The following is a 27,034-nucleotide window of genomic DNA, read 5'->3' on the forward strand; positions in this document are numbered from 1 at the left end:
AAAGAGTCGCAGGGGCTTGAGGTGTCTTATGAAGGATTGAAACCCACCTGAGGGATCACAAACACCTGAGTTACGGTGCCCAGGAGTGGTTGGGGGGGGTGTTGTGTCTGCAACTCCCCTTAAATCAGCGATTCTTGACCTTTTTTAAGTCACGGACCCCTTTAAGAATCTGATGACAGCTATGGACCCCCTTGCACACAATGAACATAATCTACTCTGTTTATCGAGATTTGATTGTCTCATACATACAGTATCTGGCAAACACAAAGCATTACTAAACTATAAAATTAACAATCTTCAAACAAATGGAAAATAAAAAAAGGCCACTCGTTCTAATTCTGAAATGCAGTCCTCTTGTGCAAATGAAAACAGATCTACTGCTGGTACTGGACGGGAGAGAGAATAGAGATGCTAATGTTTATCTGACACCCCCCGGAAACCCATCCATGGACCACCTAGGGGTCCACAGACCTCAAGTTAAGAAGAACCCCGGCCTTAAATGAAAGTCTTCAATTTAATCGCAATGTCTGAATTGTGAGGAAAGGAAAGCAGAGGAGGAAATCAAAGGAAAAAAAAATGTGACTTTGTCCCAAATGGAACGGAGGGCACTGGATAGGACGTGCATATTGTACTAAAGGGAGGAAGAGTGAGAGAGAGAGTGAGAGAAAAGAGAGAGAGAGAAAACAAGAAAGAGAATAAGAGAGATAGAGAGAGAATGAGAGAGAGTGAGAGAAAGAGAGAGATAGAGAGACAGAATGAGAGTGAGAGAAAGAGAGAGAGAGAGAGAGAGAGAATAAGAGAGAGGGAGAGAAAAAGAGAGGGAGGAAGAGAGAGAGAAAACAAGAAATAGAGAATGAGAGAGAGAGAGAATAAGAGAGAGGAAGGGAGAGGTAGAGAGATAGAGATAGAAAGACAGACAGAATGAGAGAGAGAGAATAAGAGAGAGGGGGAGAAAAAGAGAGGGAGGAAGAGAGAGAGAAAATAAGAAAGAGAGACAGAATGAGAGAGAGATAATTTGAGAGAGGGAGGGAGAGGTGGAGGGAGAGGTAGAGAGACAGAATGAGAGTGTGAGAAAGACAGAGAGAGAATAAGAGATAGAGTGACAGAATGAGAGAGAGAGAATATGAGAGGGGAAAAGAGAGGGAGGAAGAGAGGGAGGAAGAAAGAGAGAATAAGAGAGAGAGACAGAATGAGAGAGAGAGAATAGGAGAGACAGAGAGACAGAATGAGAGAGATAGAATAAGATAGAGATAGAATGAGAGAGATAGAATAAGATAGATAGAGAGACAGAATGAGTGTGAGAGAGAGAGAGAAAGAGAGAATAAAAGAGAGTGAGAGAAAGACCGACAAAATGAGATAGAGAGACAGAATAAGACAGAGTGAGAAAGACAAAATAGATATAGGGAGACAGACAGACAGAATTAGAGAGAGAGACAGACAGACAGACAGACAGAGAGGTCGCGTGGCAGCCTGTACTAAATCAGCGCATCGCTGCCCCCACCACAGGACCCCAAATGTGGCCCCGAGGACAGCAGTGCAATGGGTGACACCTCAGCACCCACTCGTCTGAATGAAGTGGAACTTTGGGAGGTTTTTATTTATTTATTTTTTCAGTGGCTGGTGTGCCAGTCCTGCCACCCACTGCTGGGCACTGACGTAAGATCTTACAAAAACTTTCCCAAAAGCAGCGTAGAGAAAAACAAGAATCCTTGTGTTTCAATAAGACAGCACCTCATTTATGACATGAAGGTGAATTTGATCACATTAAAAGTGTAACACAATAATTACTGCACTTGAACAAGACATTGTGTTTAAACGCACTAGCAAAGCAATGAACAATAAGCTGCCTGTTTGTGTAACTCTTTTGGAAGTCGCTTTGGATAAAAGCGGACAGGCACAGTTCCATTCATTTGCATGGCAGACGCATCACACCACCTCATCCTTACACTCCGAGTACACCTGACTGGCAGCGGGACATTTCACTTCCGTCACATCTAACAGCAATCAACACTCTCAGTTTACAAATCCTAATCCTACATTAAAATCACATTAGAAACACGTCTGCTCCAATGTATGGAGTCTTTCAGCCGTGTCACGTCACATTTGTGACGGCTCATTTCATTTAGCAGGAGACGAGCCAAAATTTGAAAATCAGCTACTATGTCAGCTGAATGTTTTGAAGTGCGGGAGGTTATTCATCGAGTTAACCTTAAATCAATACCCACCTCAGGTATCCAGTGACCAACGGCTTGAGAAACCCTGAAAATTGCTCCGGGGGGGCACTCGCTGTACAACAGCTGACCCTAAGCTCTGAAGAAAGAAAAAAAAAAATAGGGTCATGCGGAAAGATAACTTCCACTCAGGAATTAATACAGCATTCCAAAAAAAAAACAAATCTTGTAAAATGTTCTTTTACTTTGACCCTCGAGTACTTTTGAATACTATTTTTTGACCCAAGTATTTTAATTGAAATGTCTGTTACTTCAGTGAAAATAAAAATACTTCTACTTTTACTTAGATTTTTTACAACGCTGGGAAAGGGTAAAATTAGGGATTAAGATTAGTAGGAATGACACAGACCCCTCGCCAGTCAGCTCCAAATCAAGCGTTCAGCCGTTTGCCCCTCCTCTACGTATTGTAGCCAGCTGATCTATCGATTGCATGGCTGATAGTTCGATTACAAATCCTGGTGCTTTAATGGCACCTTATGTTTCTTGGTTGTGTGGGCTCCCCGTAGAGCCACTGCTTCACCGAGCACCACATCATTCTGGGAAGGGTTCTCTGCATATGACGTTGGTTCCTTGTGTTTTGAAAAACGTTCGAATATAAGGAAAAACAAACTGAAAACTTTTGCGTGTGGTGGGCTACCTAGCAGGACACTTACAGATTTATAAAACCTGAACGTAGCCTGTGTTATTGTAGGCAGCGAGAGTCCGTGTAAAATCAGGAATTATTGGCAGGGCCATCTTAACATATGGGCGATGTTTCTGATGCCTGTGTATGGGGGTCCCAGCCCACTACTTTGCCCAGGGTGCCCTATGATGCTGTTAAGACGGCCCTGCTTATTGGTATTTCACAAATCTGTTACTGTCTTCTGGTTATTTGCCGTATGGAGCCTGTTATGGATCTAAATAATTAATGGGTCTTTCTGGAACGTTCGTGTGGATGGTTTCCCGCATATGGCATCGCTCTGACGAATCTCTCTGGCACCTTTAGTTTTAAGAGTTAACTGACCTCCTCCTGCTCAGTTCAATTTCTGCCTTGTTCAAGATCACCTTTTCGTCTCTTGCACTTTCACTAAAGTCTTCTGGATGTCTGCGCGATTCGACTTCTCTTTTGGAAGGTCAATCAAAGATGGACGAGGTGTGCGAGTGTGTGTCCTGTGATAGACTGGCACTCTGCCCGGGGTTGTTTCCTGGGTTGGATTCGATACAACAAGGCTCCCCTACAGCCCTCCACCGTGTCCCTATGGCACTCCCTACGGTGCGCTATTCGGATAGTAAATGCTGCTTTGGTGAAAGTCCTTGTGAAACTTCAAGGCTGGAGTCTCGGATTTTTGTGAATTCCTATGCATTGTAAGCAATCTAAATGGCAATCGGGGGACGGGACGGGCGAGCGGCTTACACGGAAGTCTGGATGCCTGGCCGCCTGGCCCAGCGTGAATGTAGAAGCGCAAAGTGACACGGGGGTTGAGCTCAGCACTGAAAGTGACTGACTTGAGCAGAATGTCGCGACTCTTATTTTCTCGTCGTTCTTATGTTCCTCTTTCCAGATTCTCCGCCCACACGCTGCCTTTATCTTTCCGTCTTCCCGACATTTACCGTCCTATTATCTCTCACCCGGTATTCTCACCCCGCCCGATTCTCCTGTCGCTTACCGACACTCCACTTGGTCGCCGTCGATCCTTTTTTTCTTTTCTCTCCTTCTTGCAGACACTTCCTCGCTCAAGCCTTCTCTGACTCTGAGGACGGAACTGCTCGCCTCTGCGGGTGCGTGGGCGTGGTCACGAGTCCCTGTCTCAGATTGATGACGTATTTTTGGGTCGCTTCGTTTCATTTCGCCATAGTCTGGCGGCAGTACCTTCTCTCTTGGTTTTTTAAATTTTATTCCAGGCAGTCGTCTTCTGCTCCCAATCCACTTTTGTGTTCGGATTTCTTTCGGATCACAACAACAAAGAAGAAGGCAGAAGGTGAGACAAAGACGGACGCGAGGGTCGATTGCGGATGTAAATAAAAACAGGGTGACACGTTGAGGGGCTTCACATTTTAGGAAGAGTCTGACGTTCCGGGGTTTTGATGGAGGCAGGCAGTCTCTCCTTTAAGAGTTTAGTGCTGCTCGTTTCAAGTCTATGTTTGGATTTTTCTTCTCGGGGTCCTGTATATGTCGGTGTCTCGTCCCTGTGATTCGCGCTGACATTAAACCGTGACGGGTATTGATTTTTCGTCGCTCGTGCCCCTTTGCTTCGCCATTTCATCTGCTGACTTAACACTGTCTTTGCCGGTCGGACACGTGCACGCGCAACCGTCCCCTCAATCACCGCGCGCCGCCGTCTTCCTGAAGTCCGCACTTGGACACAGGCGGCCCGTGGAATTCTGTGTCCCTTCACTATGGAGGGTGTCACTCGATTCCACGGCTTGCCCTGTGCTTTCCTAATTTGGCCCTGCTTGCAAAATGAGTATCGGAGGTAATTAAATCGTTCACAGTTCCTTGAATAAGATTATAAGCAGTCTGTTATGCCACCTGAGTAACTTTTATTGTCGGGCCCTGGGGCGGATCTGCTATGAAATTTAATGAAGCTTAAAGTTCAGGGCCCCTAATCCTAGAGGAGTCACAGAAGCAACATTAGGCCTCACCTGTATCTGTCTACAATTTAAGAAGTATTTATTTATTATATTATTAAATCAATACTATAATTCGGTATGGAGATTTTAATCAAAATGTTACATTTATTTAATGTGTGGCAGTCTATCGTGGAACAACCAGACCTGATTGCTGGTTACAAAGGGACCCCATAACAGCTTCAGTGCCCCCTATGCTGTGGTAATGTGGCCCTGCCTACTGCCTGCAAAATGAAAACTGGAAGAACACAAATGTACAAAATGTCTTTCACTCTTTTCTAGTGCTGTCCTCTCCACTATGCCCAATAAAATATCTGCTGGAGGGGACACTCATTTCCACAGCAAGAATTTTTGCTCTGGGAGATTCAAGTCCTGTCTGAATACTGGAAGTGTAAAACTGGACACAAATCTCTTTAGAAAACTGGCATGCAGTCTTTAGCAGGACATTCTTCTGTGCTGCTGTCCCGTCTGCTGGGGGGCCATGCATCTCCCCTGTGGTGGATTTGAGTCTCTGCCTGCTACTTGGGTACGTGGTGTGTACTGGTTGGGTACAAAATGTTCAAAATCTGTTTTCTAAAATAGTTTGTAGGATCTCGTCTTCTATAGCACTTTTGTGTCTTCTGCACCCCACCGTCCTTTCACACTGGAGGGGGCACTCGTTACTATGGCTGGAGCTAACATTTGGAATTGTGTTTCCTTCCTGAAAATGAAACATTAATAGAAAACAATATTACTCCCCATGTGTTAAAAAAAATAAGTTCAAGAACTTCTGGAATCGTCTGTATGGTGGTAAATATCACAGGAGTATGTTTTGATTTTAGTAGGCTTTTATTGAACACATTTATAACGCTCTTTTTGCAAAATAAATCCACACAGATATCTCCAGGCATCTTTATTTAGGCACACATTTATAAAAAATAAAAAGAAGAGAAACACTTCAGTTTAGGTACTGCAAACGTGCAACTATTACTCATTTCCTCTTACGTAATGAGACCTTAAGAAAGGCTTCTCTTGGTCTTCATAGCACTTAAGAAGCATCAGCAGGTCGGGAGTATAGACATGCTGGTAAAACCAGCTTCATATAAGAAGGATTATCAGGTCTCCTACAGAATATGTAACAGCAAGAGAAATGAGTCCATGTTAAGCCCCTCGGACCACTCTAAAGTGAAGTTTTGTTAGTAAGGTAAATTGAAGAGATGAATAAACACTTCACTGATGCTTCATAGCTGTCATGAAGACCAAAAGAAGTGTTTGTTAAGGTCTTGATACCTAACAATAAATGAGTAACCGATACACGTTTGCAATACCTCAGCTAATGTGCTGCCCAAAGAAGTTTATTCTGAAGAGGACGGCTCGAGTCTTTCATTGATGAGTTCAACATGAAACCAAAAGTCACAAACGTCACGTGCAGTCAGCAGAGTAAAGGGAAGATGGGACTTAGAAGGTGAGGGTGGCCTGTTCATGTGTGGGTACAGCTTTGTGATTTAACTTGTGTGAACTTTTGAAAAACCCAATAAAAATAGAAGAAATCCAACAAATACATTTTATTGACAGCAATCGATCCACTACAGCTTGCTTTTTAAGAGACAGTAGTCCAAATTATCAATGTCTGAAAATGACGTCCTGTAGATGGCGTCCTCCTGTACGTATGCATTCTTCCAATCTGCTGCTGAGGTTCCCCATTGATCGCTGCAACATCTCAGCTGGGATACCACGAATTTCGTCTTGAATTCTTTGTTTCAATTCATTCAGTGTCCTTGGCCGAGTCGTGCAGACCCGACTCTTAAGGTAGCCCCACAAGAAAAAATCACAAATGGACAAATCAGGTGATCTGGAAGGCCAGGGAATGTCACCGAATCTTGAGATGACACGGTTACCGAACAAATCTCACACGGCTGCCATTGAGTGCCTTGCAGTTGATTACTAAATTACTAAATGGCGAGACTGTTTACCGGCTCAAGGCCCCTGTTCTGCAGTGCTGCCAACTGTACATGGCTGCCACTACGCATTTGAACAGTTCCTGTTTATCTGTGTCACCCTGTCGAGATAGATAGAGATATATATATAGACTAGCAAAATACCCGCGCTTCACAGCAGAGAAGTACTGTGTTAAAGAACTAATGAAAAAGAAAAGGAAACATTTTAAAAATAACGTAACATGGTTGACAATGTAATTGTTTTGTCACTGTTATGAGTGTTGCTGTCATATATATATATATATATATATATATATATAGAGATATATATATATATAGAGATATATATATATATAGATATATATATAGATATATATATATATATATATATAGATATAGATATATAAATATATATATATAGATATATATAGATAGATATATATATATATATAGATAGATAGATATAGATATATATATATAGATATATAGATAGATATATAGATAGATATATAGATATATAGATAGATATATAGATATATAGATAGATATATAGATATATATATATAGATATATATATATAGAGATATATATACTGCTCAAAAGAATTAAAGGAACACTTTTTAATCAGAGTATAGCATAAAGTCAATGAAACTTATGGGATATTAATCTGGTCAGTTAAGTAGCAGAGGGGTTGTTAATCAGTTTCAGCTGCTGTGGTGTTAATGAAATTAACAACAGATGCACTAGAGGGGCAACAATGAGATGACCCCAAAACAGGAATGAAGGGTTTAACAGGTGGAGGCCACTGACATTTTTCCCTCCTCATCTTTTCTGACTGTTTCTTCACTAGTTTTGCATTTGGCTACAGTCAGTGTCACTACTGGTAGCATGAGGCGATACCTGGACCCTACAGAGGTTGCACAGGTAGTCCAACTTCTCCAGGATGGGACATCAATACGTCTCATTGCCAGAAGGTTTGCTGTGTCTCCCTGCAGAGTCTCAAGTGCATGGAGGAGATTCTAGGAGACAAGATGTTACTCTAGGAGAGCTGGAGAGGGCCATAGAAGGTCCATAACCCATCAGCAGGACCAGTATCTGTTCCTTTGGGCAAGGAGGAACAGGATGAGCACTGCCAGAGCCCTACAAAATGACCTCCAGCAGGCCACTGGTGTGAATGTCTCTGACCAAACAACCAGAAAGACTTCATGAGGGTGACCCAAGGGCCCCATGTCCTCTAATGGGCCCTGAGCTCACTGCCCAGCAGCATGCAGCTCGATTGGCATTCGCCATAGAATACCAGAATTGGCAGATGCTCCACTGGTGCCCTGTGCTTTTTACAGAAGAGAGCAGGTTCACCCTGAGCACGTGACAGAAGTGAAAGGGTCTGGAGAAGCCATGGAGAACATTATGCTGCCTGTAACATCATTCAGCATGAGCAGTTTGGTGGTGGGTTAATGATTGTCTGGGGAGGCATATCCATGGAGGGTCACACAGACCACTACAGGCTTGACAAAGGCACCTTGGCTGCCATTAGGTATCAGGATGAAATCCTTGGACCCATTGTCAGACCCTATGCTGGTACAGTGGCTCCTGGTGCACGACAATTCCTGGCCTCATGTGGTGAGAGTATGCAGGCAGTTCCTGGAGGATGAAGGAATTGATACCATTGACTGGCCACCACACTTTCCTGACCTAAATCCAATAGAACACCTCTGGGACATTATGTTTTGGTCCATCCAATGCCACCAGGTTGCACCTCAGACTGTCCAGGAGCTCAGTGATGCCCTGGTCCAGATCTGGGAGGAGATCCCTCACAACACCATCTGTCATCTCATTAGAAGCATGCACCGATGTTGTCAGGCATGTATACAAGAACACAGGGGCCATACAAAGTGCTGTACAATTTGGAGTTGCTGCAATTCAATTTTGGCAAAATGGACTAGCCTGCCACATAATTTTTTCACTCTGATTTTTGGGGCGTCTTTGAATTCAGGGCTCTGTAGGTTGATCATTTTCATTTCCATCAAACGATGTGGCATCCTTTCGTTCCTAACACATTACCCAGTCTATATCAGTATAGATATCCAGGAGGATTTCTTTTTCCCATTGAGATCTGATGTGTTTTCAAAGTGCTCCTTTAATTTTTTTGAGCAGTTATATATATATATATATAGATATATATATATAGATATATATATATAGATATATATATATATATATATATATATATATATATATATATATATATATATATATATATATATATATATATATAGATATATATATATAGATATATATATATATATATATATATATATATAGATATAGATATATATATAGATATATAGATATATATATAGATATATATATAGATATATATATATATATATATATATATATATATATATATATATATATATATATATATATATATATATATATATATATATATATATATATATATATATATATATATATATATATATATATATATATATATATAGATAGATATATATCATATAGTACCTTTCACATCTATCTATCTCTATATCTATCTATCTATCTATCACTTGGTAATATACTGTACATTTACTTAAGTTACGTCTCAAAAGCTAATCTTTGCACTAAATGGACATTCATAATGTGTGATGAGAACACTGCGGGTGGCAGATGATGTTGTTATCTTCAAGCAGATCTTGTGTAATTTTTCTTACCCATGAATATTTAAGTACATATTTGAAGTAATGGTCCCGCAATGTCAAGTTAAAAATGTGAGGATAATGAAAACTGATTTAAACAAACTCTCCTCTCAGAATTCCTCACTCCGGTTGACTTCTTTGCTATTCTTCAGTGACACTTAGCTTGGATGAAGTTGTTTGATCATTCTTTGGATTTCAATTTGACATTGTTAAAAAATAATAATAAAAAAAAAAAAAAACACCCTGGAAAGCTTTGAATTTTTTTTTTAATACACTGTGGCCTAACAATTCAAACTCTTGAAGTTTCATTCTTTGAAGGGAAGCTGTACTCCAACAGTTAGTTCCAGTGATGGAAATGCGTGTGTCTCCTCCAACAGAGAGATCAGAAGTGCACCAGTTAGCAGAATCTCCTATTAAATATTGTGTGTAAGATTTTGAAGGAGCTTGTGAACATTTTGATACATCTGGTATTCATATCACAAATGGCAGACAGGGGTCACACTTGGTGGGGGCACCAGAGCAAAGGCGGTGGTCTCCATAGCAGTGGTGTGCAGTGCCCACGTCGCAGCCTCCACCGGGACTTCATTCATCTCACTAGAGCTGGTGTGCCCAGGAGCTCAGCGGTGCCTCGGTCTTGCAGATGTAAGATCAGACCGTATCTGATGAAGTATACAGCACAGCCCTCTGGTCCAGGCTTTGGACTGCTTCATCTCTCTGCTAGCAAGAGTATCGAGCTCCTGCAAATGATTCAAAATCCGGAGACGTGTCTGGCGTTCCACCAGTCGAGCTCGGCACACGTTCCTCCTCTCTTCAGTTCGCTGCACTGACTCCCTGTAGCAGCACATATTCAGTTCAAATCTTTGATGCTCACCTGCAGAGTAGGTACAGGATATGGGGACACTTGGGAAGTCTTCTCCACCACTCGTGTCTGGTGATGAATGACACCACTTCTGTGTGATGTCAAACCTGAATCCAGACTCTCTTCATGATTGGTGCAACGAGCTGCCCACCTCTATTTGGAATTCTGAAGTATCTGAAGACCCCTACTCAGTGAACTTCTCTCAAACTGATATTACCTGTTAGGTTTTGTAGCCTCCGAATTGTAACTCTCTTGCAAGTTATGTTTTACTCGATGATGTTGACCTGTTTAGTAAGTCGCTTTGAATGAAATTGTCTGAGGAGCAAATCAATGTAAAGGCCTGGCCTCATGCACTTGCTTTACTGATGATCAACATTTTAAGGAGGTTGGTGTGTTCAGGTGAGATGACACTCATAAATCACACAAGACAAATGCTGGACCAAGACTACTACTTCTTCTTCCTCTTCCTCTTCCTCCTCCATTTGGCAAATTTGTACACCATTCTTAGTTTTCTTCATTTGAAAGGACTTTATGCTTTGAACATCGAGAACATTCAAAATGTCGTTTTCATTTCTAAATATCCCACCTGGCATTGATGCTTTGTGCCAGATTGGATGGTGATTTCTTACTTTGTTTCAGTCGCTGGGTAGTTCGGTTGTGTTTCACACAGCAGACTCACTAAGAAACTGCCACATAATACTAAACACCCTATGGGTGTGTCATGGACTTCATTCACTGGACAGAAAGAAAGAGTTTACCAAATAGGTTTGCATTTCAAATTTGAGGGTGTCTTAGGCTAACACAGAGGCTTGGCAGCATTTCAGATTTTTCATTGCAACTTAGTTTGATAGTTTTTTGGTGTTTGGTCACAACTGGAAGATAACCATAAAATGTGCTAATTCTATTCCTTATATTTTGACAGATAAAACAAAAGCCTCCTTCGCAGCTCCCATGGCCATGTGGTGAGGGCTTGTCATGTGAGAAGGGAATTGTAGAACAAAAGAGAGGACACTTGGAGACAGAGAGAAGAGTTTTACACAGAGTATGGCCTCGGAGAAAAAAGATGGCAATGGTAAAAGGCTGCCCTGCATTAAACAAGAGGACTGTGAGTGGGAGACCGCACCAGAGGGTTTGCGCGTGAAGCTGGAGGACTGTGAAGGGGCAGTTTACGGTTTTAAAGAGGAGGAGTGCCAGTGGGAGATTGTCGAAGTCAAAGTCGAGGATTCTGAGGAATTCGCAGTCAGTCCTGAACTTCAAAAGCAAGAAACCTGGGAGAAGACGTTCAAGCAAGACGTGGGGGACGGATCTCATTCCAGCTTACAGCACCCAATCACTCGCACAGGACAACTGGCTACCCGGCCGAATCCCTTGGAGCTGAAATCTGAGGTAGCCGAGTTTGAGGAGAAAACCGCAGGAGGAAATGAGGGGGAAGTGGAAGAGCTGCAGGCATCTCGGAGTGGTGGAATAAGTAAGTCATGCGATTAACCGTACAAGACAGTGAAACTGAGAACATTTACAAAGACTTCTTGTGGCTTCTCTGGTACTCTTAGAAGGTAGAAACGAGAGTGAGATACAGAATTGCTTGAATTTGAATTGGGACCTGCTGTATGTGTGCATGATACCTAACAATAGCTGACCTCAGAAATAATACACTGAAAAAGTTATACTAAACGTAAAGCTGTCAAAGCTGCCAGGCATGTTACTTTCTGTACATAAAGCTGTGATTGTAGTAGTCAACCACTGTAGCACGTTTAATGAAATGAACACAAGATATCTTGTGTATTTCCTCAGTGGTGCTGCAGTGAAGGTCCAGATATTCACAAAGACAACACTAAACCTTTACCTCTGTACAGTTAAATCTACTGGAGCGATTTTTGGTTAAAATAAACAGACCTCCGCTGCATTTTAATGCTCTACCAAGTTTCGTTCAGGTTAACTGATTCACCATTGGGGGTGTCCTGTCCGTAGACTCGCATCTCTACGGACAAATAGATTTCTAAAAATCGTAAACTCACAATCCTCTTCCTGCATTGATTATTAAGTAATTATTCATTTGGGACTGAGGCCGATGACTCGGTGTGCAATTAGGAAAATCCCATAATACTGTCAAACATTCTGAATCCATCTGAACGACAGGAGGTCTGTCTGACCCTTATGGGGTTTACCAGTCCATCTCAGGCCACATCATCCACAACACACTCTATATAAATATATTTATTTATATATATATTGTGGAAAAGGCACTATATAGCGCCCTTGAACCCTCAGGGATGACTCCAAACAACGGGTAAAAGTCCAATACTTTTTATTTTGAACCAAGCACCTTCCACACTACTCATCCAATACTCGACTATAAATACTCCTCCTCGCCCAGACACTTGCTCCTCTACCTCCCAGCTCAGCTCAGTGTCTGGACTGAGGCACCGTCCTTTTATAGCCCCTGACCCGGAGGTATTCCTGTCCCGACAGTCCATAGTTCCTTACTCCTTCCGGTCAGGGCAATCAGTCCTTTTCTTTAACCCGGGAGCACGTTGTTAGTTCCTGTCACGTGACCATGACGTACTCCCGGGTCATAGGGCATGAAAGAGCCCATAAGCCCCCCCCACAGCGACTCCTGATGGCCCCAAGGTATCCAGCAGGGTTGTGTAAAATACTACAAGGTCCATAATGCCCTGCTGGACCTCGGGGCATGATCCTGCTGTCGGGAGAGCTCCTCCTGGCGGCCTGGGGGTGCGGACCGGCATGGAAAGCTGGCAATCCTCCACATTTCCCCCCCCTCAGCGACGACAACTGGGACGGAGCGTCTGGCCCCGCGAGGGACGTCCTCCTCCAAGAGGACGCGTCAGCCGGACCCTGGCTGCGATGTCCATGTCTCCCGGCGAACCTTGGGGGAACGGTGTATCCTTTATGCGCCCGCTCCCTGTCCTTCGGGACAAGTCTCGCCACTCGTGGCCCAGCCGATGGCAGTTGTAACACCGACGATGTCCCCTGGGTGTCTCCTCTGCGAGACCAGAAACACCTCGGAATTCCGTCAGCGCCACCTCCGCCCCTTTCTCCGCCAAGTAAGGGTTTATGGCCGCTTTGCTGCCCTTTAGCCCTCTCTCTGATATGTCAGGAGACCCACACTTTGGTTTGGGGACCTCCTGTTTCATCTGGGGCTTGTGCTCAGCTTGAGGCTCTCTATGGAAAGGAGAGAGCCTCTTTGCTGTCTGCAAACCCGTTGTCCTATGCTTATTAGGTTCCAGCGTCATTAGTACCGACTCGCCCCGATGTACAGCACCATCCAGCTGCACCGGCACGAGCGGCGCTTCCGCCGGCGCTCCTATCACCGGCGCTACCCCGCACGCCAGACCGATCGGGTCCTGGAGAGTTGCACAGCCCCGGAAAGCCACGTCAAACGCATGCCCCGGGCTGTTTGCTTCGTTCCCCAACCATTCGGTCATCGTGCTCCCGTCACTTGTCGGGTACACGGTGCTTTGACAACTGCTACTCATCATCTGCGGTGCCCGATCGCACTGTGTTCCCTTACACTCTACGACGCGGGATGGACTCACCTGTACTCCCGCATCGATCATCTCCGGAGCTTCCCAACCCAGCCGCTGCACATAGTCCTGCAGAGCCTTTAACGGGTTGCGTCGCTCCCAAGTCCTCCACACGTTCCTTCAGCTGTTGTAAATCCTGTAAGAACGGCGAAGGGCGCAGGTATTCCTCGAGCCTCCATAAGTCCACAGAGTTAATGTTTATGGCGGAGTTGTTTGCGCTTCCGCATTTCGCTACCCTCCGACCGGGGAACCAATGAGCACGTCCCCTCCTGGCACGTGTTCAGCTGGGTCGCGCAAAGGCTCCTGGGCTTTGGAGTTCTTAGAGGGACGGCTGGCTTCTACGAGCCGGCTGCGATCTGCCTTTTCTTTCCCAATTGCAGACCCATTAGCCACAATCTGTCCCTCCTTGACGATTGCCGTTTGTTTCGGCGCTGCTTTGCACGCCTTCCCCTCCCCTTCCAGGAGGTTCGGGCCCGTCAGGGAACGAACGACCTCGTCGGAGGACTCCGAGTGTACTTCACCTTCCCGACATGCACCGCGGGTGACCAGTCTGTTGTCCTCGTGGGAAGCCTTCGCTAGCCGTCTCGTGTCCTGGTCAGCCTTCTGGGAGCCGCGGCCATTTTGCCGGAGCATGAGGCAGTCATCCGAGACGCCGCTGCGATTCTTTCGGTGGGTGTCTGCAAAACATGATAAAAATAAATCCGAAACGTTGGGCGTTTTACCTGCAGCTCCCTCCATAGTGGATGGCGGAACCCCCGGACTATCTAGGGAGTCCGAGGCGCTCGACAGCGGTCCGTGTCCCGATTGACGCTACCCGGGCTAACTCGGCCCGAATTAGCTCTCGGTCCTCTTCGCTTCCGGTCAGGTAGGTCCAGGACCTCTCGGCGTCCGTCAGGCCCTGAAGCCAGTTGGGACTGACCTTCTTTTTCCCGGTCTTCTTGCCCATGGTCCTGCAGAACGGGATGGCGCGCACAGTTGCAGCTTTCTCCGTAGCGGGTGGTGTTTGCACCTCCGTGAAAAGATGGGAAATCCCCCGAGGGTTGTCTGCCAAAACAAAATTTGTTTTTAATGCAGGTCCTCTGCCAACAGACTGCCAGAGAATCCTGCCGGCTACGCCAGTGTGGAAAAGGCGCTATATAGCGCCCTTGAACCCTCAGGGATGACTCCAAACAACGGGTAAAAGTCCAATACTTTTTATTTTGACTCACAGTGCACCAAGCACCTTCCACACTACTCATCCAATACTCGACTATAAATACTCCTCCTTGCCCAGACACTTGCTCCTCTACCTCCCAGCTCAGCTCAGTGTCTGGACTGAGGCACCGTCCTTTTATAGCCCCTGACCCGGAGGTATTCCTGTCCCGACAGTCCATAGTTCCTTACTCCTTCCGGGTCAGGGCAATCAGTCCTTTTCTTTAACCCGGGAGCACGTTGTTAGTTCCTGTCACGTGACCATGACGTACTCCCGGGTCATAGGGCATGAAAGAGCCTGTCTGTTAGATAGATATGAAAAGCACTATATGATAGATAGATAGATAGATAGATATGAAAGGCACTATATGATAGATAGATAGATAAGGCACTATATGCTAGATAGATAGATAGATAGATAGATAGGAAAGGCACTATATGATAGATATATAGTGCTTTTCATATCTATCTATCTAGCATATAGTGCCTTATCTATCTATCAATCATATAGTGCCTTTCATATCTATCTATCTATCTATCTATCTATCTATCTATTATATAGTGCCTTTCATATCTATCTATCTATCTATCTATCTATCTATCTATCTATCTATCTATCATATAGTGCCTTTCCTATCTATCTATCTATCTATCTATCTATCTATCTATCTATCTATCTATCTATCTATCTATCTATCTATCTATCTATCTAGCATATAGTGCCTTTCATATCTATCTATCTATCTATCTATCTATCTATCTATCTATCTATCTATCTATCTATCTATCTATCTCAATCAATCAATCACTTGGTAATATACTGTACATTTACTTACGTTACGTCTCACAAGCTAATCTTTGCACTAAATGGACATTCATAATGTGTGATGAGAACACTGCGGGTGGCAGATGTTGTTATCTTCAAGTAGATCTTGTGTAATTTTTCTTACCCATTAATATTTAAGTACATATTTGCAGTAAATGGCCCGCAATGTCAAATTAAAAATGTGAGGATAACGAAAACTGATTTCCACTTCCCCCTCATTTCCTCCTGCGATTTTCTCCTCAAACTTGGCTGCCTCAGATTTCATCATCCACAACACACTCACATTGGGCCAGTTTAGAGTCACCAGTTCATCTAACCTGAAAGTCTCTGGAGATTTGAAAGAAGAACTGGTGTCTCCTAAAGAAAAATCAGTGCAGTCATATAGAGAGTGTGGCACAGTGGGCACAGAATTTGACTTTGCAGCTCTAGAATCATGAGACAGCTCTGCTAAATTCCACACTACACTAATTTAAGTGTGTGGATTAATGTATTTAATTATCATAATAGATAGATAAATACCTTATTAATGCAGACTCGGTTCTTAAACCATCTAAAAGCATAAAGTAAATTGTAAGAAGAAGAAAAAAGTCAAAATCATGAGCCATAATGCCATTCCCATACCCATTCTTGTTATTTCATGGCTCATTGTGGTGGAGGTGAATGATGGCACAATATTACAAAACTCTGGTGGTTAGTCCATCACTGAAGATGACGAGTCGATTCGTAAAGTCTTGTTAAAGATCTGGAGGAGCGATGAGAAAATGAGGTTTAGGAAGAGCAAGGAGGCCATAGTTGGCCACTGAACCTAGAGGGGCATCAGCTTGAGTTTGGCATAATCCTCATGAAAGCTGCACTTCGTCAGATGCTCTTCATCCACTTCCTTCACCCGGTGTCACAGGCACCTTTTTGAAGTGAGCAGGTATTGGCCTGTGAATGGATGCCAGTCCACTACAGGACACAATGGCGCACACAGACATACAAACTCAGTCATACCAAATGGTAATTAAAGCAGCAGGCACATCTTTGAGGTATGAGAGGAAGATGGAGAAACTGAACAGAGAGGAGCTGAGCAGGCCAAGTCCACACACATAGCAGACAAGCCAGGAGTCAAACCTCAATGGTAGGAAACAACACCAACCAGCATGACAGATACCTCTTTCTCTAAGAATGTACTTATATAAATAATTAATAATAATTCCTAAACTGTTCATATTGTTCCAGATTTCCCAGAGGATGTCAGCCTCTCGGTGTCTTCGTTTGCTCAGACGTCTCTTCAATGCAGACTGCAACAGAAACTGGACAAGGAGAAGATGAAGAAATCAACAAGAGGATCGGAGAATTTGACAGCAGCTTCTTTCCAATGTCGTTCCTTTCCTGCTGCCAGACTAATACAGACAGAAGCCTTCAGCACTGAAGAATATCCAGGTCAAAATCTGCACCAAGAGGCTGTATCTGCCAGCCAAGGGTGTGAAAAAACGTTTAAAATCAAATCTGACTGTAACGATGAGCCTGTTCATTCAGTTCAGAAGCCACAAGCCCGTTGTGAAAGTGGCAGTCTGTTTGCACACAGAAACAGCCTTCAAGTATTTAAAAGAGTTCACAATGGAGAAAAAACACCCTGCTGTCAAGTGTGTGGCAAACAATTCCCCAGTAAAAGTGCTCTTCAGCGGCACATGCATGTTCATACTGGAGAGAAGCCATACAGCTGTGCCAAATGTGGCAAAAGCTTTTCACGTAACAGCAGTCTTCACAATCATTCAAAAATTCACCTGGGAGAAAGGCCTTATCGCTGCTCTGAATGTGGTAAAGGATTCTCGTTTTTAGGTAATTTTCATGACCACTTGCGAATTCACAGCGGAGAGAAGCCTTACTGTTGTAGTGAATGTGGCAAACGCTTCATACAAGGAAGCAGCCTGCGGAGACACATCAGAACTCACACTGGAGAAAAACCTCACTGTTGTTCTGAATGTGGAAAGCAATTTTCTGATGGGAACGCGCTTCAGAGACACAGACGAATTCACACTGGAGAAAAGCCATATTGCTGTTCTGAATGTGGGAAACAATTCTCTGACAGTAGCGCACTTCAGAAACACAGACGAATTCACACTGGAGAAAAGCCATATTGCTGTTCTGAATGTGGTAAAGGATTCACTGTGAGTAGCAATCTTCGGCAACATGAACGAATTCACATTAGAAGAAAGTCACATTCCTGTTCTGAAAAGTAGCTTTCTTCAGAGTCCTACAATGTTTCTTATTGGTGAAAAAACATACTGGGGTTTAGAAAGTGGCAATCAAGCAGCAGTCTGCAAAGAGCTATACAAGTTTGTAGTGGAAAAAGGCCAAGTTCTTGTTCTGAATGTGGCAAACAATTTTTTGACCATAACACTCTTTGGAAGCACACACAAATTCATGAATTCATACTGGACATAAACCATATTGCTGATCTGAATGTGGCAAACGATTCTCTGCCTGTAGCTCTTTTTAGCAGCACACATTAATTCATACTGGAGGGAAGCCATATTGCTATTCTGTATGTTGCAAATGATTTTCACAACAAGGTTGCTTTCACTATGTCTCAGACATTTAAAGTGGAGAGAAAAAAGAATCAGAACTAAGCTTGTTGTGGGGAAAATAAAGAAAAAAAAACTAAACTGTGCTGGCTGCAATGGACCTTCACCCTGTACAGGGTTCCGTCCTGCCTTGCACCCTATGCCAGCTGGTATAGGCTTCAGCAGACCCCTGTGCTCCTGATCAGTACAAAGCAATGTTCAAAAATGACTGACTGACTGAAACTGTGCTGGGCTACTGAGATCAGCAGGTCTCATCAGATTTGACCTTCCAGGACTTCTGGTCTCCCTACCAATATCCATCACTCCGCAAACTGCAGGAAGAGGCAGCATTGGGAACAACTGAGGTGTCACAGCAAGGACTTGCTGTAAATCTGCATGAATAAGAAAGAGAGAGAGATGTTCTGACTGAAGTGTGACTATTAGTACACAAAACCCATCGGGAAAATTTCACCCTGAGAGAAGCCACACTAGCGTTCTGAATGCGGGGAAACGATTCTCACAAATGGATACACTTCAGCAAAATATTAGAATTCATACTAGACAGAAACTGGATTCAGAGCGGTTCTATGGCTTTGCTCCCTACTTCAGCAACTAACGAATTGGCAGATAATGTTTAGGTTCTATAGGGCTTGTACTACCCTGTTTTCCTGTCTGTTTAAACAAATCTGAGTTATTACGTGTACTAAGGCGGAGTGGTGGCTCTGAGACTAGGGATCTGCACAGCCAATCGGAAGGTTGCCAGTTCAAATCTCCTAAATACCAATAGGCCTCAATAGCCCTTGAGCAAGGCCCTGAACCTGCAATTGCTGAGCGCTTTGAGTAGTGAGAAAAGCGCTATACTAATAATAATAATAATTGTTTGCATTTCTAAAGTTTAAAATTGACTTTTACCTGTGCACTCGTCACAAGTGATAAGCATTTCGATTTACTTTACTGATTCAATTCATTCAAACTTTCAATGGATATCCATAAACGGGTGTATTCACAATCTCTCGATTGTATATGCTGATAATTTACATTAAATGCGCTAATACGTTTAAAAAAAATCCTTGATCTTGAATCTCGCCTCTTTTCTCTTTGGAGGAAGTGCGCCCTCGTGTGGTGAGTCAGGACTATGAGCTTTTCATTTCAAGCGCACGCTCAGAATTAACCGATGCGGTAGGCTGAATTTGAGATTCTCCGCCCCAGGGCTTCTCATTATGTGACTGGAGCTAACACTTGCAGGTTGCTGGCACTGAGATTACGGAAATCTGAGGCTTGTGCAACTATTTCTATTAATTATAAATTCGGAACCTTAAATAGCAACCCCTGGAACTATTTAATGTAAACTCTTTCTCATTTTTGGATAAGTTGTCGCTTCCAGTGCTTTCGGTTGATGATGTAACTGCGCTGGATTTCCCAGTTACGTCATCAGAGCTTAGAGAGTCCTGAAACATTCCTGGGGGTCTGTTGGGTTGCCTCCAGAGGTCATTTCTGCTTTCTGAAATCAGCTAGCGCCGACATATGTGCAGATGCTGAACTCTGATATTTATTGTCCACCAATATAAACACGTCAATTAATTCAGCACTTATCACTTTAATTTAAAAATAAGGCAAAGCACCATCTGACTGCCGCACAAACTCCCTGATGAGTCCCGAGGCAAGGGTTTTAGCAGAGCTCTGCACGCTGCCTTTGCAAAGGGCTATTCATAAATTCATTCATCCCAATCAATCTGGTGTGTCGCCCTCTCCGAACTATAGAGACATGGCCCCCACGCTACCCCAACCTGCAGGCTTGCTCGCTCTTTCCATGTGGAATTTGCCTTTGATCACATGAATTAGGACCTTATGTGGACGGTTGCTTTTGTCTTCAGTGCAAACCCTGTTGCTGTGCCCAAGTACCCTTAATATGCTGGTGCAGAGGGAAACAAAAAATCAGGCACATTGGACAGACGGTCGTTAAGGAGCAGGGGAGGCAATCATGACAAGTAAAAAAAAAAAACTAATAGTGACAACATAAAATAGATGTGTCCACTTGTCTTTGCTATAAATTTGTTTTCTGTATGATTCCGGTAATTTTGATCATTTTTATAGTCAAAATCGCTGAATTAGCTCATTTCCTGTTCAAATACAGAGGAGAAACGAGAGGGGCGGCAGCGACGAGTCTCACCTCCCCTCGGACTGCGCTCTACTCACACACGAGGTTTGATGCGCGTGCCTGTCGCCGTCTCTCTGTATGTCACCAATATAAGGTTTACAGACACGTTTATTATACACAATGACTTTCCACAGTCTGGATAATATCTATGATGAATGTCTGTGACATATTTAATCTTGCTAATCGGACATAAAACCGCAGCGAAAAGGCACAAGGCGAGTGATATCAGACAGTACCGTGCCGGCCTGAAGGGGGCGCATGTGAGCCCGTTGCTCCTGATGCAGAGGCGCCAGTAAGTTCGCGATATCAGAAAGTCAAGTGCACTGCAGCGGGCCGTTTATTTTGATTTTATGTCCCGACTGACTGCCAAAATGGAAGATTATATATCTGATCTTAAAAATGTCTCAAAAGTGAACTTTCAGGCAAAACAGGAAGTGACAAATAACGGAAGGCCAACGCTGGAGCTAAACGGTTTGCTGCAAACTAAGGAACAAATAAATTCAGTCTAAGAAAAAAAAAAAATAAAACAATCTACTATTTAAAAACTACATTTTGACCTTAAATAAAATTTTCTTCTTATTTTTTTCTTCTTGTTATCCTTTTGTTGAACAGTCTGTATTAAAATTGATTAAAGCATCAGAATTAAAAGCTTTTAAAATAAGGTCAAAATTGAAATCCGTTTTTTTTTTTTTGTACACCACTCTATACTTTCATTTGTATTGTATGAGTATGAATTGGGGCGGCACGGTGGCGCAGTGGTAACGCTGCTGCCTCGCATTTAGGAGAGTTTGCATGTTTTTCCCGTATCTGCGTGGGTTTCCTCTGGGTACTCCGGTGCAAATGCGCGCTCTCTCTCGCCGCTATAAATGTAACGTTCTTTCTTATCCAAATATGCGCCTTACCTGTCTATGTGTGTGTAAAGAATGCTGATGAGATATGAAACATCACCAGTAGTCAGTGTGCAGGCTGCCAATTGAATAGTTAATAAGCTGCTCTTTTCTTTATATATAAACGTCTATGCGTGGAGGTGTGCCTGTCCGGCCCGGAAGTGAGAGGTGGAGTCAGGGTAAGGGCTCCACCTCCGAAGAAAGACAAAGTCGCTTAGCCGCTAATACAGAAGCAATGCCAGCGTGCTGGCAAAATGAATCCTCCTAGGAGAGAGAGGCACCCAGAGTAGTTCCTTTCAATGACCTGACATCTCTACATTTCAGTTTTTTGTTTTTTTTTTGACGATTTCCATACTTTCTAGGACCCCGGGCTTTTTACAGCATAGGATTACACAGCTAGTGGGTTCATATATTTGTAAATCTGACTCTGAGGGAGTCCGTGCCTCACCAGCCATGTACCTCACCGCACGTCACTGGTAAGGATGACCTTTGGGGGCTTGATCTGTTGCCGTAGTTTCCAGGGGTTGTCATGGAGAAAGGACGCCAGGACACAATTTAAAAAAAAAAAGGTTGTAAAAGGCAAGAAGAAAAAAAAAAAAAAAACAAAGGTTTTCAACAGCAACTACTAAAACGGGACAAAAACAGCACATGTAGATTATCCAGAGCCAGAGAAAGGATTGCCTCACCCACTTATGGCCGTGGCCACCTCGAAGACTCACTCTGAAGTAGACTTGGATGGGACACTCGGGAGAAATGAACGTGAGTGAGCTAAGAGTAATCCTTGCTTATCTGAGATAGCATATTTGGAGACTCTAGAGAAAAAAAAACGAAAATGGACTAATATTATCCTAAGGGTCTGAAAACTGCCCGGGATTTGGGGGTCTGTCTGTGTCCAATGCTTTCCTTTCTTTTAAGTTATTCGCATGCCTGTATTCGTTGGGGAGGGAGGTGCGTTCACGAATTTAGTTGCTGCCATTTACGTTCGTTTTTTATAGTTATTCACACCTTGTCTGTTTCTCACGGTTATATTACTTAACCTATCAGTATTGCAAGAAGGGGTCCGAGGGTGATTTGAGGTTGACCTGCTATCTGACTCAGGTGGTGACGTATAGCAAAATCAGCCCAGGAAAGGTCAAAGTGTTATATGGTATCACAGACAATAGGTCTTGGTGGTCCGAGTTGTATTGACTTGATCACAACTTTATACTCAATTCAGGGGTGAGAAACCAAGAGGGCTGTCCCTTCTCTCCTTTACTTTTTCAAATTTCACCTGAACCCCTCGCTATTGTTGTTCACAATCTTAAGCTGATTGCTCCTACTGCAGCTCATGGCTCACACTATAAAATCTCTTCATACGCCGACTAGCTGTGAAAACCTGGGGTCCTAGAAACGATTCAAATCGTCAGAAGAAAAAAATGAAATGTAGAGATGTCAGGTAATTGAAAGGAACTACTGGGGGTTTCTCTTGTCTAGGAGGTTTCATTTTGCCGATGTGCTCGCTTCGCTTGTGTATTAGCAGCTAAGCGAGTTTGTTTCCTTCGGAGGTGGATCCCTTACTGCAACTCCACCTCTCACTTGTGGGCTGGACAGACAGACACACACACACTTCCATGCATTGACGTTTATATACAAGATTATGTTTTGTTCTTTGTAGGTAATGCCTCTGCTGATCTCTCTCATTTTATTGTTTACTTAATCTGAAACTGTTTGGCTATTAAACTAACCAGGTGAAGCCTGCTCGCTTTTCGTTGATCTCCTAATGCCGTAACTCCATTTTTTCCATCATGTTCCCCTTTGGCTAACTCATTGAAATATCTGGGCATCAAAATTTCTCCATTTCTGTGTGACGTTATAGCATCCAATTATTCTTGTATTTTTAAACTTTGTGTGGAATCCCTTTCCTCATACTTTCTTCCACTGTCTTTTCATTCAAGATTGGCATTTATTAAAATGAATGTAGTTCCTCACTTTAACTTCATTGATGCTGTGTTCCCCCTATCTCTCCCCATAAAACATTGGTTAGAAGTTAAATGTCTTCTGTCTGCTTTCCTATGGATTGGTAATGGACCATTCTATAAGATCTCCACATTGATCCATGACAAATCTGGGGGCAGCGCGTCTGTGCCAGAACTAGAGTAATATCCCATCGAACAAAATAGAGCTGCTTAAATATTTCCAAAAAGCTACCATCCTGGTTCCCTATTGCGTCCAGCATGGCGTCCCCTACATCCCTTTCTGCTCTTCCCTTTACTGTCCTGTAGCTAAAGTCTTGTCTTTCTACTTGTAGTCCCTTAGTGTTATATGCTGTGCAGATTTGGTGGAAAGTGAAAAAGTAGGCAGGATTAGATAGATAGATAGATAGATAGAATGAATTCCATTTTAGTGTAATAGGCAGGATCAGACAGTCAGACAGAGTTTAATTTAAATGTAGTAATCAGGATAGATAGATAGATAGATAGATAGATAGAATGAATTTCATTTTAGTGTAGTAGGCAGGATCAGACATTTTTACTAAAAATAAACTCTGTCTGTCTGACTGTCTGATCCTGCCTATTACACTAAAATGGAATTCATTCTATCTATCTATCTATCTATCTATCTATCTATCTATCTATCTATCTATCTATCTATTATATAGTGCATTTACTTTCTCTCTATCAGTCTACAGTGCATCCGGAAAGTATTCACAGCTCATCACTTTTTCCACATTTTGTTATGTCGCAGCCTTATTCCAAAATGGATTCAATTCATTTTTTTCCTCAGAATTCTACACACAACACCCCATAATGACAACGTGAAAAAAGTTTACTTGAGGTTTTTACAAATTTATTACAAATAAAAACACTGAGAAATCCCATGTCCATAAGTGTTCACAGCCTTTGCTCAATACTTTGTCGGTGCCCCTTTGGCAGCAATTCCAGCCTCAAGTCTTTTTGAATATGATGCCACAAGCTTGGCACACCTATCCTTGGCCAGTTTCGCCCATTTCTCTTGGCAGCACCTCTCAAGCTCCATCAGGTTGGATGGGAAGCGTCGGTGCACAGCCATTTTAAGATCTCTCCAGAGATGTTCAATCAGATTCAAGTCTGGGCCACTCAAGGACATTCACAGAGTTGTCCTGAAGCCATTCCTTTGATATCTTGGCTGTGTGCTTAGGGTCGTTGTCCTGCTGAAAGATGAACCGTCGCCCCAGTCTGAGGTCAAGAGCGCTCTGGAGCAGGTTTTCATCCAGGATGTCTCTGTCCATTTCTGCAGTCATCTTTCCCTTTATCCTGACTAGTCTCCCAGTTCCATCCCCACAGCATGATGCTGCCACCACCATGCTTCACTGTAGGGATGGTATTGGCCTGGTGATGAGCGGTGCCTGGTTTCCTCCAAACGTGACGCCTGCCATTCACACCAAACAACATTTATTTATATAGCACATTTTCATACAAAAAATGTAACTCAAAGTGCTTTACATAATGAAGAATAGAAAAATAAAAAACACAGTAGGAAAATAAAATAAGTCAACATTAATTAACATAGAATAAGAGTAAGGTCCAATGACTAGGGTGGACAGAAAAAACAAACAAAAAAAACTCCAGACGGCTGGAGAAAAAATAAAATCTGTAGGGATTCCAGACCATGAGACCACCCAGTCCCCTCTGGGCATTCTACCTAACATAAATGAAACAGTCCTCTTTGGATTTAGGGTTCTCACGGAAAGGCTTGATGATGATGGTCACGTAGACTTCTGCCTTTTAATCCATCCATCATTGTTGGAGCATCATGAAGCTTTGAGTAGGTGGTGATGGTGCAGGCCGCCACCACAAAGAAACCTGACAAAAAAACAGAAGCGAGAGTAGGGGTCAGTACAGATTTTAGAGCCACCATGAATAGTTATTATGATGAATTGAACATACAGAGTATCAGGATTAAGTTAAAGTGAAGTTAGGAGAAGGCCATGTTAAAGTAATGTGTTGTCAGCAGTGTTTTAAACTGCTCTACTGTATCAGCCTGGTGAATTCCTATTGGCAGGCTATTCCAGATTTTAGGTGCATAACAGCAGAAGGCCGCCTCACCACTTCTTTTAAGTTTTGTTCTTGGAATTCTAAGGAGACACTCATTTGAAGATCTGAGGTTACGATTTGGAATATAAGGTGTCAGACATTCCGATATATAAGATGGAGCGAGATTATTTAAGGCTTAATAAACCATAAGCAGAATTTTAAAGTCAATCCTGAATGACACAGGTAACCAGTGTAGTGACATCAAAACTGGAGAAATGTGTTCGGATTTTCTTTTCCTTGTTAGGATTCTAGCAGCTCCATTCTGCACTCATTGCAAACGATTTATGTCTTTTTTGGGTGGTCCTGAGAGGAGTGCGTTACAGTAATCTAGTCGACTGAAAACAAACGCGTGAACTAATTTCTCAGCATCTTTCAGTGATATAAGAGGTCTAACTTTACTTATGTTTCTTAAGTGAAAAAATGCTGTCCTAGTGGTCTGATGAATATGTGATTTAAAATTCAGATTACAGTCAACAATTACCCCTAAATTCTTTACCTCCATCTTGACTTTTAATCCTAATGTATCCAGTTTATTTCTAATAGCCTCAAAGAGTTCAATCTTTGTCTCATCAGACCAGAGAATTTTGTTTCTCATTGTCTGAGAGTCCTTCAGGTGCCTTTTGGCAAACTCCAGGTGGGCTGCCATGTGCCTTTTACTAAGGAGTGGCTTCCGTCTGGCCACTCTACCATACAGGCCTGATTGGTGGATTGCTGCAGAAATGGTTGTCCTTCTAGAAGGTTCCCCTCTCTCCACAGAGGACCTCTGGAGCTCTGACAGAGTGACCATCGGGTTCTTGGTCACCTCCCTGACTAAGGCCCTTTTCCTCCGATCGCTCAGTTTAGATGGCCGGCCAGCTCTAGGAAGAGTCCTGGTGGTTTCAAACTTCTTCCACTTACGGATGATGGAGGCCACTGTGCTCATTGGGACCTTCAAAGCAGCAGACATGTTTCTGTAACCTTCCCCAGATTTGTGACTCGAGACAATCCTGTCCTGGAGGTCTACAGACAATTCCTTTGACTTCATGCTTGGTTTGTGCTCTGACATGAACTGTCAACTGTGGGACCTTCTATAGATAGGTGTGTGCCTTTCCAAATCATGTCACATCAACTGAATTTACCACAGGTGGACTCCAATGAAGCTGCAGAAACATCTCAAGGATGATCAGGAGAAACAGGATGGACTTGAGCTCAATTTGGAGCTTCATGGCAAAGGCTGTGAATACTTATGGACATGTGCTTTCTCAGCTTTTATATTTTTAATAAATTTGCAAAAACCTCAAGTAAACTTTTTTCATGTTGTCATTATGGGGTGTTGTGTGTAGAATTCGGAGGAAAAAAATGAATTGAATCCATTTTGGAATAAGGCTGTGACATAACAAAATGTGGAAAGAGTGATGAGCTGTGAATACTTTCTGGATGAACTGTGTATTCTAATAGGAGAAAATTAAATATAGAGTTAGACAAATGTCTATAAAAGTTAAGTAGGTGTAATAAAATATGCATCTATGATATATCAT

The 27,034-nt window shown here is 43.0% G+C and overlaps 2 protein-coding genes across 2 annotated transcripts in view; one reads left to right on the plus strand and one right to left on the minus strand.

Annotated features, from left to right (window-relative positions):
* Nucleotides 1–27,034, minus strand: part of LOC120528908 — a 76,300-nt gene that overhangs the window by 13,502 nt on the left and 35,764 nt on the right. The window contains exons 5-6 of the mRNA XM_039752982.1: nt 14,237–14,531; nt 13,867–14,027 (exon numbers count right to left, since the gene is read on the minus strand). Coding sequence (XP_039608916.1) covers nt 13,867–14,027; nt 14,237–14,531 — 456 coding nt within the window. The remainder of the gene's footprint in view (nt 1–13,866; nt 14,028–14,236; nt 14,532–27,034) is intronic.
* Nucleotides 3,069–19,487, plus strand: LOC120528211 (zinc finger protein 154-like). The gene is made up of 3 exons (XM_039752310.1): nt 3,069–4,189; nt 11,235–11,780; nt 17,093–19,487. The coding sequence occupies exons 2-3, from the start codon at nt 11,357–11,359 to the stop codon at nt 18,094–18,096; spliced, it is 1,428 nt and encodes a 475-aa protein (XP_039608244.1). The 5' UTR covers nt 3,069–4,189; nt 11,235–11,356; the 3' UTR covers nt 18,097–19,487.

The sequence above is a fragment of the Polypterus senegalus genome, chromosome 4 (assembly GCF_016835505.1).
Source record: "Polypterus senegalus isolate Bchr_013 chromosome 4, ASM1683550v1, whole genome shotgun sequence".
NCBI lineage: Eukaryota > Metazoa > Chordata > Cladistia > Polypteriformes > Polypteridae > Polypterus > Polypterus senegalus.